This window comes from Melitaea cinxia, chromosome 8 (assembly GCF_905220565.1).
Source record: "Melitaea cinxia chromosome 8, ilMelCinx1.1, whole genome shotgun sequence".
NCBI lineage: Eukaryota > Metazoa > Arthropoda > Insecta > Lepidoptera > Nymphalidae > Melitaea > Melitaea cinxia.
In genome coordinates this window covers 8,720,397-8,738,629 of record NC_059401.1, presented here as the reverse complement: position 1 = coordinate 8,738,629, position 18,233 = coordinate 8,720,397, and the positions used below count along the sequence as shown (strand labels likewise).

Genomic DNA, 18,233 nt, shown 5'->3' with positions numbered 1-18,233 from the left:
TGCTGCGGCGTGAGTGGCAATCTACTAGATGGTAAAGCTAAAATTTGAAAAAGGTGTTACTTGTTAGTATCATAATAAAAAACAATAATGAATAAGTCTTTGAGGATGTTTTACCTCGACATGATGTCATGCTACCTTTATGAATTATAACTATCAAAGAAAAAAAGAAATTGTATGACGAAATGCAATCCAAGTAACGACGTATTTTCTTAAACAAAATTTAAATTGTATTAACCAAAATTAAAGACTAGTATGGCTGAAATTGTAATTACTTGTGATACATCAAATAAATTATATTTGAAATATATTAATAACACATCCAGTAGGTACATTAATAATTATGAATAAAACAATTTACAATTTTATTATAAGTCCGAATAAATTGTTCTAAGACTTGTTTTTTGTGCATGCAATTTAAGTTTTTTAGAAATTTTAATTTTGTAAACATTAGTATTTTTGTTTTTAGAAGCAATGTTTATGGTACGTGGAAATGGTGGGCACGGTTCGATAGCGACAAACGGGAATGTAATGGAGGGGGTACGATAAAGTGCTTATAATAATATTTTTAGTATATTTTTTCACTGAAGCATTTTCAGTGAAATTTACTTTAGTCCAACAATTTTCAGACACTAAAATTTGCTACTATTGATGTATTTATGTTATCATTTTAGGTTCAAAAACTTATTAACAACATAATGGAATTCCGAAAGGAACAAAATGAGATAAAAAGTAAGAAAGATGCAATAGATTTTGGCGCATACACTTCAGTAAATATTAATATGATCGAGGTATAGACAACTTTTAAATAGTTCATGTTTCATAACACATAACCAATATTCAACGACGCGTTGGCTGGCTTGTGGCTGTTGCGCTGGCGGTTGCGGATTCGATCTCCGCACACGACAAGCATTTGTATTTGCCATACAGATGTTCCTGCTGTATGATTACGGCAGTAAAGAATGTAGCCATCCCCTCTTTTTCCGTGGGTGTCGTGAAAGACGATTAAGATATATAACACAGTTCCACTACCGCCTTGAAATTTAGAAAAAGTCGACCGATGGCGGGATAGCCATCCAACTGCTGGCTTTGAAATACACAGGCCGAAGACGGGTAGCAGCGTCTTCGGTGCGACAAAGCGTGGTGACTACGGTCAACAAATATGAGATCGCACCATTTTTGGCGCGAGCTTTTTGAGGCCTATGTCCAGCAGTGGACTGTATTGGGCTGAAGTGATGATACAGATGTTTACCGGGGTCTGGGTGTTTGTGCAGTCCTTGTGTTAAGAAGAACATTTTAAGCACAAACCTAACACTTAAATGTTAACCAAATAAATTTAGGTTTCAACAAGATCTCAGCTCTAGTAAGAAATTAATTTAAAAAATATTTGCAGGGTGGTGTGGCACCGAACGTAGTTCCAACAGAAGTAGCTTTAGTGATGGATATGCGACTATCGGTCTCAGCAGACGTTAATAATACGCAAAATATGGTAAATAAAGAATAAAACAGGTACTTAAATCTTATTTTACAATATTCCTCACGAATATGTAAACTATTGGCATGTTTCGTATCAGATCGATTCCTGGTTGAATGAACTTGGATATAACTCTACAATGAAGTACATAAGACGGGTGGAATATTCTCCTGCGACAGCTGTTGATGATTCTAACCCGTATTGGATTGCGATGCAAGAGACAATGAATGAATTGTACGTATTATTATTTAATATTTTTTTTTTAAATTAAAAAATATTACAACACTTTGATCATTACGCATAGAGCTAAAACTAGTGAATGAATTTAAACGAACTCAAGCATGATTTGTTGAGTGAATGTGTTTAGCACATAGTTTGTGAAACAGACATAATGATACAGTCGACATACATACTAGTCGCGGCAGAAGATACAGGTACAGCTAGTTAGTTTAATATCATATATTTTCAGAGGCGTAGCCCTACAAGAGATTGTGAGCTCTCCCGCTTCTGACATGATAATGATTCGAAGCAAAGGTATACCAGCATTTGGATTTACTACAAAGACGAATACTAAGATTAGGGCGCACAATATTGATGAATACATCAATTTAAATACCTTCTTGGAAGGCATAGATGTCTATGTTGCCCTTTTGAAAAAGATTTGTAATCTACCTGAATTTAGTAAACAAGAAATATAGAACTTATATCGTATCAAGATTACATTAAATTAAAACGTATCAGTTTAACAATTTAAAATTAAAATTGGTACCTCTGAAAGTGTAACAAAAAAAAACAGAAGTATAATAATAAACCCAGAAATAGTAATATACTCAATTAAGCAATGAGTAAATGAACAGTAGTGTATTAATTAGCATTATAAGAGTAATAAAGTGTTTTTAATTTTTAATGATTTCGATTATTTATTATTAGATTTTACCCGCAGCTTCGCTCACATTTAATTTTTTTTAAATAAAAAGTATCCTATGTTACTTGTAATACCTCCAAGAATATGTGTGTAAAGTTTCATTATGATCGGTTGAGCAGATTTCGCATGAAAGCGTAACAGTTAAAAGTACATTCACTTTTACAATATTTCTAGCTTTTACTCGTAGCTTCGCTCGCATTGAAATTTTTTAATAAAAAGTATCCTATATTACTTCTAATACCTCCAAGAATATGTGTACAAAGTTTGAAAGTGTGAAAGCGTAACAAACAAACTTACATTCACATTATAATATCATATTTAAAATTAAAATAGGTACCTCTGAAACTGTAACAAAAAAAAACAAGTATAATAATAACCGAGAAAAAGTAATATACTTAAATAAAAAATGAGCAAATGAACAAAAGTGTATTTATTATTTTATATAGTAGAGTTAAATTAGATAGAGTTAGTAAAGAAATAAGCATAGATTGGGGTGAGACAGGCGACCCGATCTATCCAAAATTCTTCATAGCTACTTTGCTATGATAGACAGTTTACCTTGGGCTACGCAAGGAATTACCATAAACGGAAAATTTCTAAGCCATCTCAGGTTTGCCGACAATATAATTATGGTTCTCAGAATCTTCTCAACAACTATATAAAATGATAAACGAACTCCACCAGGCCAGTATTAAAGTCGGTTTAGAAATGAACATTGACAAACTTAAGTCATGACTAATCACCAAATTACAAACATTTTAATTAACGACATCCTTATCGAATTTCTTGATAAATACATCTATTTAGGTAAACAGATTTCCTTCAGCCAAGAAAGAAACACAGAGGAAGTGGACCGCAGAATAACGATTACCTGGAAAAAGTAGTACCTGGTCAAAATTTAATTTAATTTTATTTAATTTGTTTAATTTAAATTCTGTTTAGTTTGTTTAATTTGATTTTGTTTGATTTGTTTAGTTTAATCATTTAATTTGTTAAACTCATTTAATTTATTTAATTTATTTTATATGAAATAGCATGTTTTAATAATGATCACTAATCTAATGATATCTAATAAGTATTATTTATTATTTTGTATTGTTTTTAATTGATTAAAATTTTGATTTGGGCAAATTGAGATTAATATAATTGGCAAGGCAAATGGAATTAAAGAAAGCTTTATTATTATCTAATACTATTAAACGAGCAATTCTTATATATGTATATATATATATATATATATATATATATATATATGTTAGTCAGATTATCTCTCGGAAACGGCTCCAACGATTTTCATGAAATTTATTATGCAGTGGATTTCGGGGGCGATAAATCGATATAGCTAGGATTCATTTTTATAAAATGTCGTTTTATCCCTGTTTTTAGGCAATGCAAGAATGACTACATATTGTTAAGAATTCGAAAGTAAATATCGCAATTGTCGATAAAGTGGTGATAACTCAGGTGGGAAATCGGCTGGTCGGGATCGACCGCGAAGACCACGTTTCAAATCCCCATGTCTCCAGATCGATTATTTTTTTCCTTGTTTTTTAATTGTACTCAGGATTTTTTATTTAAATAAGTTCAAATTTTTTATTATTATGTCGGTAAAATCGGAAAATATTATTCATATTTTATCAATATATAATTCGTATTTAAATATGATTTTCAAAAAACATGATTTACTAAAAACAACGAGCTAAGCTCGGTCACCCAGGTTCTTATTATTATCCTACTAACCCGGTGGCGCAGTTTGTAGTGGCCCTGCTTTCTGTTCCGTGGGTTGCGGGTTCGATTCCCGTCTGAGTCTGGGTGTAATATTTGTATTTATAAATGTATATATGTATTATTTCTATGTATATTTATCAAAAACATTTTTTTTTGCTATAACAGTTGGCTGTTACCTGTAACACAAGCATTAAGTTGCTTAACAAACGAACAGATGAACGTGTGTGTATGTTATAAGATATTTTTTAGTTTATTGATCCTATGTTGCTTCTAATACCTCCCAAAATATGTGTACAAAGTTTCATGATGATCGGTTAAGTAGTTTTCGCGTGAAAGCGTTACAAACAAACTTACATTTACATTTATATTATAGGATTAGGGATTTAAAGATATGTTTTTTTTAAGAGACAGTAGTAAAAATATTACATTTAAAATATTATTGGAGAGAAAACTACTAAAAAAGCTTTATATTTTTTTAAAACACGAGCAACATAAATATACAAGTACACATAATTTTAGGACACAAATATATGCCGCTCTTACAAACTATCTGTAATAGTGTTTTTATTTTTATTTTACATAGACCAGTAATAAATTTAAGGCATAAAATTAGGGATAAGTCCAAACTACTAGTAAGATCTCGTTCAATTTTAAACGAGACCACATGGTGAGCTCCAGTTTTTGAACGCAAAATCGAAATCGTCAGCTTGATTCATTTGTGTGACAGTAATATATCAGTCGTCATTCGAATAATAACACGTGTTGGTATCATTTTGTAATGAGATGACACACAATAAAGATATTTTAATGTGAGAAATGTATTATTTTTAATTTTGGAGAAACAAGGATCTGACATAATAAATTAAATTTTTAGATCAAAACATGTACTTACTGGTAGTTACTTTATGCTAGATCAACTTACATAGTAGGTAATTTAAGAAAATATAATTTGAATTCAATACCGACATAACTACAGTAATTTTAGATAACGTTACAAAGTTCGCAAACGAATAGCAAAATTGTTTATTTTCGTATAATTTAAATTGTTGTATTTACTCTTCCACTTTACTTAATGGAGCCTTTCCTTCTGTACGTGCCGCAACATTTTTAAAAGGACTTTTTCGCGAGCCAGCGCTCTTTGTTTGCCAAGCGTCGACGGATTTGAGAATAGTCACGCTTTTAACGAACAAATGAATGCTCTGGAATAATCGGGATTCGTTGAGTAAACCGTTTAGCACTCAATTGAGAAAAATGCGCGTTTATCGCGAAAGTGGCACGGATTACAGCAAAACGATTCCCTAAGGGGAAACATTTCAATTACGTTTACCTACGATTAGTCGAAATACTATATTTGCTTTGTTATTTAACTCTTTATAGAAGAATGCTTTAGCTGAACAATAAATGCGAATTTATAACTATACTCACTTGATGGATAATCGATCAAAAAAAAAAATTAGCTGTAAAGTTGGTTTACGGACGAGTTTAACGTGACAACGTCATAACAAAACATTTCCTAGGACGCATAGGCCAATCGAGTGGAAGAGTGATAGTTGCGGCGCAAGCGTACAATGAGCGTAACGGGACAATGAGCGTAACGTGCAAGCTGGCGTTCATCGATTTATTAGACGTTGTCACGTCAAAAACCATACAATACTCACAGCATCGTAACTTGTAAAAATTTACAAAATTATTCTATTGAGATAATTATCAATTAAAGATATACAGACATGACATGATTGTATATATTTTCAATAAAGACAGCAAAAAATGTGCAGTATCTCAATTTGAGACAATTGTTAATATAAATCCCGTACATGCAGATGAAACGCTGGGGGCGTAGAAGCGTTAATTGAAATAAATTGTCACGGTTGAATGTCGCTGGGACATAAATCAGAGTGCCGCAGGCTACCAGCTAAGTGCCTGCTACGAGCTCTACACCGTAGCACCGTTAGACAGGGCGTTGGTAAAATAATTTAAATATTTTTTATATATTTAAAAGCTTTTATTTAACTATCATTGAATGTATATATTTAAGTAGTGAATCTTGGAAATTCAATGTTGAAGCAAATACAAGCAGGCATATAGAAATTGATCTGTTAGTTTGTAGTGAGATATAAAAACTCGTAATTACTTAGTTTAAGAATTTAAAATACTAAAGTCAATCCGATAAAGTTATTTAATTTACTTGTTAATCCACATAAGTAATGTGTAATGACGTTACATGTTGGTAGTAAAAGTTTTAAAAGAAAAGTTTATTTTATTATTTAAATAAAAGCTTTTTACATATTTTAATCCTTTTTATAATATTTATTTAATCTTGTGTTTTTAATGATGTTCTCATTTATTAACTTTCTATTTAATTTTACTACGTCATGTCAATGCATCTATATTTTTCGTCATTACTAACGGACCTGGCAGACGTTATCCTGCCCGGAAAACAGTTACCAAATTTAATTGCTTACATACCGATAGCAGCGCCATCTACTGAATCCAATTGAGATAAAAACTAGCCTACCTCCCAAGTTGGACCAAATTACAGATGCTTACAAAATTAGATAAACAGTGGCTCAGTAGTTTCGGAGTTTCATACCGATAGCAGCGCCACCTACATATACGAAAACGGTCGAATTGAGTAGCCTCTTCCTTTTTTGAAGTCCGTTTATAAACTCCAAGAAGGTCCGAATTTAATGCACCAATAACCTCATGCAATTCAGTCAGCTTAAAATGTTTATACAACTGTGAGTCGTTCGCATACAGATGGAAGGCAGAAGAAATTATTTTTTAAATGTTTTTAATAAATGTGGAAAACAACAAACAGCAATAGTCATCATCATCATGATGATGATGATGATGATGTCTGATTTGAAGATAGACGAGGGTAGGTCAGGAGTAACAATATTAAACAAAAATGAGAGAGTAGCAGATTTTACGTCCTCATCTAAAGTTATGGGTGTAGTAGTAAAATGTAAATTTAAAGTATTAAAATCCAGAGAACTTTGACAATTTTCTGTGGTTTTGCATATACCCAGTGGCCGAAGGAATCTTTAAGCTTGTGCTTGACTGAGATCCTGAATTCGCTGCGACGGTAAATACCAATGCTACTAAATAAATAACCTACTCCTCTCACCAGTGCTATCATTACGGAAAAAGCGATATCCTGGAATAGTGTAGCAAGTAAATGAGAGTGAAGGTTTAAGCAAGGTTTGAGAAACCAATATGCAATGGACTACATCTGTACTTAAAAATACGAGAAGGCCTGAGTAATGAGCAGGAGAGATCTACGCGTTGATATGCGCTGAGGTTAGGAATTTATTAATTTTTGATAAATATTTAAAAGTTTGTCGTCAAGTGTCTCATGATTTGAAAATTTTCAATATTATCAAAGTCCTTTTTCTTTCAGTTAAAACAAATTTATATTCAACAACATGAAATCGAAAGAACATAAAAATTCTTAATTATTTTATTTATTTTTATTTATTTATTTTGTTTTATTAGGAAAGCATACAGTGATACATTTTAACAATTGCTTTAAAAAAAGGAAATATCTAAGCACCATTTAGTTGCTTTCGCAAGTACAAATCTATTATTTTGAATGCTTTTAAAATATAATTTACGAAAATTAAAAATTTAAAAAAAAATTAAGAAAAATCCAGCATGAAATTAACTACATACACTATATATGAACTTTAAATAAGGAAAAGAGGTTTATGATACCATATCGAATCAGTGTCTTGCCAGTTTCGTTCTAATTGTTTTTACTCGTCGTATTCGTTCTAATTGTTTATTATAAAAATAATAACATATTTTTCAGTTCTATTATTTTCATGCGTCTGTTTTTAGAGTGACGCTCTAAGAGACACCGCAAGACGAATTAATTCAGCCAAACGCGGCAAGTGCACGATTTTTCCCGTAGTACTCATTTGTCACCGGTGCAGGTGTGTACCATTACACCGGTGGAGTAAGAGCTCGAACATCAATATAATATAAATAAAATATGGATAGGGCACTTTTTACAAATATAATCTATATGTGCATTTTAGCAAACTATCCCTATTTTTTTCCCCTGATTACGACGAAGTTTAATGAAGCGTAATTAAATTTAAAATTCTATGTATAACAGTAAAAAAGTAAAGTTAAAGCTTAAGAACAAGCCTAAGACAAAGAAATAGTATTGAATATAGGTAGGTATTTATAACTAAAAAGTAGAAAGTATGGTCCCATATGCGGACCGATGGCGGGATAACCATCCAACTGCTGGCTTTGAAATACACAGGCCGACGACGGGCAGCAGCGTCTTCGGTGCGACAAAGCTAGCCCTGCGGTCACCAACCCGCCTGCCCAGCGTGGTGACTATCGGCAACACACATGAGTTGACGCCATTTTTGGCCGGAATTTGTGGAGGCCTATGTCCAACAGTGGACTGTGATATGCTGTTATGTATTTAAATACGTGAGAGGATTTGAAATTGAACAAAAAAGTTAGCGACTGTCAATCATGCTTAAGGTCTATTTTAAAATTAAAGCCGTCAGATGGCATATATATTTTTTTTAATAATTAATTAATTTACAAAAACAAAAGCAATAATAATTTTTTTAGTTGTTGATGCTGGTAGAGCAACTAATTATCTATAAAATGATATAGGTATAATTTATGTGCAGTAATTGTGAGGTTTTTTCTAAAAAGTGTGGCAAACATCTTAGCCTTAGCGTAAATATATATGATAGATATGGAAGGCATATTAAGAAATGGTAGATATAGAAATAATTTTTAAATCTAAATTACTGTAGTAGTATTGTAATATTGTATAATAATATAACATTCTATTATTGTAAGCATTGTGTGTTATGAATACATGACTCTCAATATATTAAATAACAAAAATATTATATGTCATAGTGTTATTTTCTTTAATCGTAGCCGTATTGTTAAAACAGTAATAATTTCGCATAGAATCTACGTTGGGAAGGCTTAGCTTTGTTTGTACCTACGTGAATACAATTTGTTCTTAGAATTACACCCCTTAGTAATTAGACCTAATGATAAATTTTGTTAGATAAATTAACAAGTACCTATGTTTATATTAAATAATAGGCATTGTTTTGTGTTCAGGTGTAGCATTTTGTTTAGATCTCTAATGTTAGGTTCGTTGTAGGTACAGTACATCGTATGTACCTAATGATAATAATAAGTGTAACTTAACTACTAAACTAATAAGTTTTACGTTTATACAAATTTAAATGTTGTAACTAATAATATGTATGTATCTAAAATATATAAAAGATAGGTGAAATATTTGTGCAATGAACAACAAACATATGAGGAGGAACTTATTAAACACTCATCGGGAATTGTTCTATTCAGTCGACAAATAGAGCTTAAGCGGACTCTGGCCAACATTGGGTCGGTCACGCGCACGTTATTTGAAAAGTTCAAGTGCTTATAACACCCGTGTCTCGTTCAGCATAGGGTGTGGACCCTACGGTGCACGGTATGCTTGTGTTATTTTATCAAAAATGAACAATTGCCATGGAAATCTCTAAACTGATTTTAAATTTAAAATAACTATTATTTTAAATAACATACAATTGTATTAAAGTGTTTTTAATAATAATAATAAAAACGTGAGAATTTCGCATACAAGATTTTATCAACTGTATTGTTTTGTTTTAATACCATTTAAATCATTTTTAATTTCAATGGCGTACGTGATAACTAGATTAAGCGCCAAATATATACACGTCTCTATTGTTTGTTTAGTGAAATTTATTAGGATACAAGCTGGCCCGTCAGATTCCTGTCTTAATGAATATTGAGTTCGAATTGGTGTAATTCATAAATACAATATTGAAAAAAAAAGCGTTATAACCAATCTTCTGTCAATTCTATGTCAAACGTCTAGGTTCATTAAAAAAGTTTATATTGTCCAAAGCGCTAAGGTTAGATTAGAAATAATTTTATATAGTAGTTAAGTATTCTTAAAGTTTCTGATTTTTGCGCAATTTTCTTGATTTTTTCTTTCATAAGAATCTTCTGCTGACAACAACAAACACAACAAAAAAAGAATTAGCGAAATCCGTCTAGCCGTTCAGGCGTGATGGCATGACCAAGGGAAATAGGGATTCTTTTATATATATATATATATACTAGCTGACCCCGCAAACGTTGTTTTGCCATATATTTTATCGCTTCAGCCTGTAATGTCCCACTACTGGGCATAGGCCTCTTTCCCCATGTAGGAGAAGGATCAGAGCTTAATCCACCACGCTGCTCCAATGCGGGTTGGCGGATATATTCCCTACTATGAGTAACGATCGCTATCAGGTGTACATGATAACAACCGGGACCGACGACTGAACAAACACCCAGACCACGGCAAACACCTGTATGGCCAATACAAATGTTCGTCATGTGCGGGGATCGAACCCGCAACCGCCAGCGCAACAGGTACAATCCATGGCTGTAACCGTTGCGCCAACGCGGCGTCATATTTTTTATTAAGACACATAACTCTCCCCTCCCTCCCACCCCCCTTATTACTTAGGGGTATAAAAAAATAGATGTTGTTCGATTCTCAGACCTACTAAATATGCACACAAAATTTCATGAGAATCGGTCAAGCCGTTTCGGAGGAGTTTAACTACAAACACCGCGACACGAGAATTGTATATATTAGATATACTATAAACTTTACATGAACTTAAGAAAATAAATCTGTTTTTTATTTCTTTTTATTTTATTTATTTATTACTTCTTGCATAAATATAGTCAAACACTTTTACGTAGTAAAAAAGGAAAAAAAACAGCAGTACAGATTTTTTTTTCTTTTTCATATCACTAGTTCGGCAAACAAGCGTACCGCTCACCTGATGGTAAGAGATTACCGTAGCCTATAGACGCCTTCAACACCAGAAGCATCGCAAGCGCGGTGCCGACCCAATCGCCAATCCCAGGAGCTCTGGTCACCTTACTTACCAACAGGAACACAATACTGCTTGAAAAGAGTATTATTTAGCTGTGGTCTTCTGTAAGGTCGAGGTACTACCCCAGTCGGGCTGCTCCATATTTTGAGCAGGAAATTCCTGCTGTGCCCTACCTCAGTTAAAACAAAAATCAATTTAAACATAAAGTAGTTACAATGACAGCGTGCAAAGGCGGTCCTATTGCTTTATCTCTTCTTCTCATGTCTTCCAGACAACCCCAGGTAAAAGGAGATTATTTTTCTTTAAATTTATATCAGATTACCCAATGGTAAAAACATGAGTTAAGCAGGTATACAAATAGATATGTACAGATGACCATTAAATTTTAATATATAATATTTTACAAAATTTATCCAATCGTCACTTTTATCTCAAAACATAAGGTTTAAATTCATTATGAAGGTTTTTAAACAAAAACAAAATAGGTATAATCTGTTTGGGTATGTGTGTTTCCACTTAATCTTGGTAACTTATTTTAAAAATATAGTAATTTACGCAGATAGATACAAATATAAATTAAAAAGGACAAAATTCGATTTATAGATCTGAAATTCAATTATATCAGTATAAATTTTTAAGGAAAACTTGCAGATAGCAACGAGTTTATAAAATGATAATAAAGTATTTTTTTATCTGTTTTTCAAGGTCTTTTCTAAAATGTTAGTATTTCCTACCAAATGTAATCACTTGAAAATAAATACATACGAGTACTGCGCGTGATAAATACCTACACGTGACCATTTAAGTGTCGTTAAATCCCTTAAAAAAAGGGATTATCGAAGCTTGTGCATTAGATTTATTGAAATAATAGCGCATCTGATCGTTGAATAATACTTTTTTAAATCACATAGAGTCATAGAGTATTAATTATCCTTTTTTTTACAACTAGGTCGGCAAACAAGCGTCCGGCTCACCTGATGGTAAGCGATAACCGTAGCTTATAGAAGCTTACAAAACCAGAAGCATCACAAGTACGTTGTCGACCTTACCCCCCATCCCCTCCAAGAGCTCTAGTTACTTTAGTATTATTTAGTTGTAATCTTCTGTAAGGTCGAGGTACTTTTCTAGCTGGGCTGCTCCAGATTTGATCACGATAATTCCTGCCTACCGCATTTAAAATTATGCCCTTAAAATAATTTTTAAGCCGCTTAATTGTAATATCTCATGCATTTAGGTAATGAGATAGATAAAATCATTTTACTTCATTTGTTTGAAGAAATACGAATTTCCTTAGTAATTTTTAAAGAAAATTTTTCACTTGGAGGTTTTTTCAAAGTACCTACTAACTAATTTGAATTCACGTGCCTACAATAGGGTACCTAAGTAAGGTACCTTTTGTATTCAATCCACAGTAATTGATTGGTAATAACTATTTATGTATTATATGTTATTTATATCGCTAAAAAGTATATAAGTATAAGTAAAACTTAAATATTTATAATCTAACTATCTATATTATATCCACCAACCCGTAGTGGAGTAGCGTGGTGGACTAAGCTCCAATCCTTCTCCTAAATGGAGAAAGAGGCGTATGTAACATGACTCATAAAAAAAAATATTTATACAATATTACACCTACTTATGATGGAACAAAATACATATAGGTACGTTTAAGTTTATCACCACCTACATTAATGTATCTACGTACAGTAACTCATTATTTAGTAGGTACACTGTTTTATCCCTGCTGTCATATTTCTGTGTCATATTTCATGAAAAAATTACACGTACACGTAAACTTGTACGTGTAAAAATTATATACATATAAACGCCAAAGCCCAATAAATTGATGCGATAGCCGTTAAATGTAAACAAGGCTACTTATCCGTCCGACGGACGGGTGTTAGCCGGATGGATTTTGTAAAAGATCTTGTGGCCGCGTCCGCAGATAGTGTAATAAGCCGTAAGTCTATGTCGCACGTGGTATTTTCGCTTCGTAGCTCGATTTCAATTCAAAAGCCGTATGCGCCGCCCCCTATATAAAAGGCGGTCCCCCATTGGCCGCCGACACCGCCCAGCCAATTAAAGCTCGCTTCTCACCCCAAATCTTACTTGACGTTTTAATGTTTACAGTCCTAGCGGATATCTATAGAAAAATATTTCAGACTGTAAGAGAATTATTGTGATTAATTTTAATAAATTTTAAACTTATATCTAAAAGTGTTCCCGCTAATTTACTGTTTAAAATGTAAACATTACAAAATATATTTTTTATATAAAAACAGTGCTTGGTATCCTCGTACAGCTTTCATTATTTTTGAATTAAAGTTATCGTTAAACAGCAATTCGACTTGACACAAGAATGAAAATAAAAGCACTGATGGTTAAGAAATTATTTTTTAAGATGCTAAATCTGTTAGTATAATATTTAAATATAACACAGACTCGCCACCACTGATACTGTGACAATGTAGCCTGTGGACCGAGACACAAGATGCGATCGCAGCGCTCTCCTTTACACCCCTCGCTTGCTTCATTTCCCATCCCTCTCGAGGGTGGGACTCGATGTAATCAGGGGATGATGTGACTCGCGATCTCCGCAGCGGCTTCAAAGATCACAATTGTCAGACCAGTCTGTCGAAAGCCGCGAATGAGTGGCGAAGTCATAACAGAGAAGTCATTTATACTTTTGTAAGTTATCAGTGTTTTTTCACATTAAATTACTGCAATTTCCTATACTTAATTTGATTTGTTCCGGGAGTGATTGAGTATTAAATAATTTTAAGCAAGTATTTTTCGTAATTGGCAGTTCGATTCAATTCTTTAAGCCATGTGTAATGGTTAAATTGTGACAATATTACTAATAATCTTGTGATATAACCGTCGAGCTGTCGGCCTTTTGGGAAAAACAACGGGTGCCGGCCACGGCCTTCCGGAGAATGGGGACAGGTTAGTCTAAGTCTACCTTTGAAATTACATAATTGTGTTTGCTGGCAAACGAAAAAAAACCGACTTCAATTACATCACAAGTATACATAATACAACTTAGACGAAAAAATAGTCAAGTAAATACGCATTATCAAAGATTACTCCAAAAGTTGTAATTAGATCTCGATGAAATTTAAACGAGACCATATGATAAGTATCGGCTTTCGATTAAATTAAAGATCATCAAAATCGGTACACCCAGTAAAAGATTATGCGGATTTTCGAGGATTTCCCTTGATTTCTTTGGGATCTCATTATCAGATCCTGGTTTCCTTATCATGGTACCACACTTAGGATATTTCCTTTTCATATCCATACATTAAAAATATATATATGGTCGATTTGAGTAACCTCTTCCTTTTTTGAAGTCGGTTAAATAAAAGTAGATCAAAGACAGATCTTGAAAATACGATATAATATATGTGTGTTCGAAAGTTTATTTAGTATTTTAATTAATTTACTTATCTATTTGTCAAGTAAGAATGAACAAAAGTTCATAAATTATTATGGTTAGTATAAGATATTTATGTGCCTAAAAGTGTAATGGTTTTTTATTTATTTATTTTTAATAAATACTACCGGTTGTTAAATTTTGACAACTACACAAATTTTTCTTCAACAAAAACAGCCTAGACGTTTAAATTTGGTTCACAAATTTAGACTTTGACCGGAAAAGGGATATTTAACGCGTTGTTATTATTTTAAACACTTTGCAGCGTCGAAAATATCTGAACACAGATTTAATTTAGAATAACAAGAACTATTTTTATATTTATATTATTTTTATAATTTAATTATAAGCAATTTTTTATATTTTATATTGTAAAAGATTTTTACGGAATGCAAAATTCTACTGACAATTGAAAATTTTCATAAAACTTAACAATGACCTCAAAAGTTTGACTGTTAGCAAGACAGAATATCGTCTGTCAAGTCAGCTAGCATGTAGGACACACACAGTTTTTCTAAATTATAATTCACGACAAATCTTCTAAAAAAATGTAATGATAGAGAATTTAACACTACTTCGGATAGGTGACGTACCTTTAGCTAGTTATATTACGAGTATATGTATTATATTCTTGAATTAATTTCTATCGGTTGTTATTATGTACACCTGATAGCGATCGTTACTCATAGTAGGGAATATATCCGCCAACCCGCATTGGAGCAGCGTTGTGGATTAAGCTCTGATTCTTCTCCTACATGGGGAAAGAGGTCTATGCCCAGTAGTGGGATATTACAGGCTGAAGCGTATTGTATTCTTACACTAGCTTTGTGCTCGAATACGTAAAAAGTACGCACTTTTTTTTTCTTTTTTTTTTACGTGGGGAAAATCCATCATGGATACCATTATATCAGACTCCTACTTACTAAAAAACCACCACGTGTGAGCAATCGTCCGCCTGGGGGGGGGGGGGGGGGGGCGAGATGGGGTCGCGCTAGCATTCGCCACCTCGCTTCGGAAAAAAAATACGTACCTTAGCCAACTTATCATGCCTAATCTTTTCATAAGTTAAAGGAGGAGAAATGAAGGGAAACCCTCGAAAATGTAGTGACGACTGATGCGGTTGTCAAACTTTTCGTTTACTTACGTTGTATTACTTTTCGATGTAATTGAAGTCGTTATTTTTTTTTTTTCGTTTGCGAGCAAACACAATTATTATAAATCCGAGTTTAAAATTTTTTGGGCCTAATAGTGAAGGTGTGATGTTTTTAATTTATTAACTCTGAAACCGTTATCTACTGTGTGACTACGGTAGTAAAGAATATAGCCACCCCCTCTCTTCCCGTGGGTGTCGTAAGAGGCGACTAAGGGATAACACGGTTCTACTACCACCTTGGAACTTACAAAGCCGACCGATGGTGGGATAACCATCCAACTGCTGGCTTTGAAATACACAGTCGAAGACGGGCAGCAGCGTTTTCGGTGCGACAAAGCCAGCCCTTTGGTCACCAACCCGCCTGCCCAGCGTGGTGACTATGGGCAAAACACACGAGTTCACGCCATTTTTGGCGTGAATCTATGGAGGCCTAAGTCCAGTAGTGGACTGTGATCGGCTGAAATGATGATGACGATGATGAAACCGTGATATTTACGAGACCATGAGATATTCTTAGAGAGCTGTACATTGTTTAACTTAGCAATAAAAATTCCTTGTTTCATAGCGATCATAATATGATCGGACACGGATTGAGTTCATATATTATATGAACTCAATCCGTGGCCAGTTTTATATAAATTCATTTAGTAGCTTTAGCGTGATATAAAGAAAAACAAAAATAAAAATAATAAATAAATTTCAGTAGATATCTACTCCATCATAGTTGAGTATCCTCCAAAAAATATTTAACATATCTTCAGTATACCATCACGTCATTGTTAAGTTTTATGAAAATTTTCAATTGTCAGTAGAATTTTGCATTCCGTAAAAATCTTTTACAGGTATTAGAAAGGTTATCGTTAGACAAATTTAGAATTTTATTTTGAAGACAGTTATTTAATTAGTTTAGTAACATAATTATCAATTAAATTTTATATGTTTAAAAAAAAATAATCATGAAATATCAATGAAATACTAATAATGTTTCGAATACTGTAGCAATAAGCATGAGGATAGGAGTGATCATGTTATGGAAGAACTGTGAGGATAAAGAATAGGTTTAGTTTGAAAGTAGACTGTGGGCTTGGTGTCAATAATACCTAATATAATATCATCAACATTCCATTCCATTTCATTCCACATCATTATAATATAGACTCATTGAAAAAACAATTGTTTTTTATTATATTCATTGACATAATACCTTTTAAATACAAACTATAAACATAAAACACTTAAATAAAAGAGATCTACAGGTATTTGTAAAAAACAAGAAACAGACGTATCATTCAAACTACCTGTACTTAGACAAATAATTTCTACAGTTTTTACATTTCTTTTTTACATTTATCATTTTTATGGGGTAATTATTGGCACCAGGGTCTATTAAATTGGAAATTAAATGGCTAACCGTTAAGAGGTAGGTAATACGTAAGGATTTAAAGAAAATGTAAAATCGACCCGCTGACACGAAGAAAAATATTAATCCGTTAAATTTGGATTTCCAAATCTGAATGCTATAATATACTACCCAAATATTATACTCATAGTTCGTTTGTGAATTCAGTTAGTACGCTTTGAAGCTTAAGAGCCATTTCACAAAAATCGGTAACAATCCGCGAAATTGTAATATTTTGACGTCGTTAATCTCAGTGTTGGATGCAATAATGTAATTTATATTCTTGAAATATAATAGAGCAACCTTTGTTGTAGTCCATAGTCAGATCAGAATTTTGATTTATATTATGTGTATAAAATTATTAACCTTTTCATCAGCCTCCTCCCTGGGTAAACGGTCGCAATGTATACTTTGAAGTCCTACTTTTCAATAACCTCTACGTTGAAACCATTTTAAAAAAATATCATAATATGTGGAATATAATTTTGTTGTCCACTATCATAGATTTTTATTCCATTTGTATCTCTATTAAACGATAAAAAAAATTTAAAGTTACGATTATTTTCCAAATAAGTACAATTTTAAAAGCGATATTTCTCTTAGAAAACTAAGAAATTTTAACGAACTATCTTCATCAAAGTAAACTTACATCATTAAGGAATACAAAAAAAATAATTAAAAGATGTAATTATTTTTAATACATTTTATATTAAATAATAAAAAGATAGTATATATTGCCACGCATCAAGCCCGGTAAATCAGTCGAGCGCTAACGCTCTTAGAGGTAAGGTCCACGCCAAATTCTGCGCAGCCGTCTCTTTCGCTCACACGCGCCAAGCGCCTGTTGTTATAGCGGATAAAACGCATTTGATACTTTCATAATAAAATATAAATAAAATAAACATATTACGAAAATGACTGTAAAATAATATAATGATAATTTCTGTAAACAAATGTATAATTTAATTTTCTTTTCTCACACTATCAATACAAATAGGCATTTCAATCTGTTTGTCTTGTTATTTGTTAATTAATATGTTTGTCGGTGTCGATGTCATTAAATGCTTTTTTATTCATATCGTAAATATTAGATTCATTCGTAAACTGAAAAAACTAAATCAATTTAAAAAAATTGTTTCATAAAATTGATTTTTTTAATTTTATTTTAAATTTATTGACTGTTGTTATATAACATACT

The 18,233-nt window shown here is 32.5% G+C and overlaps 2 protein-coding genes across 2 annotated transcripts in view; both read left to right on the top strand.

Annotated features, from left to right (window-relative positions):
- The first annotated feature begins 471 nt into the window (after positions 1–471).
- LOC123655584 (aminoacylase-1-like) lies at positions 472–2,321 on the top strand. Its single transcript, XM_045591352.1, has 5 exons — positions 472–537; positions 672–788; positions 1,391–1,486; positions 1,572–1,705; positions 1,941–2,321. The coding sequence occupies exons 1-5, from the start codon at positions 472–474 to the stop codon at positions 2,167–2,169; spliced, it is 642 nt and encodes a 213-aa protein (XP_045447308.1). The 3' UTR covers positions 2,170–2,321.
- An 11,662-nt stretch (positions 2,322–13,983) lies between these two features.
- Positions 13,984–18,233, top strand: part of LOC123655860 (protein dissatisfaction) — a 50,257-nt gene continuing 46,007 nt past the window's right edge. The window contains exon 1 of the mRNA XM_045591608.1: positions 13,984–13,993. Coding sequence (XP_045447564.1) covers positions 13,984–13,993 — 10 coding nt within the window. The remainder of the gene's footprint in view (positions 13,994–18,233) is intronic.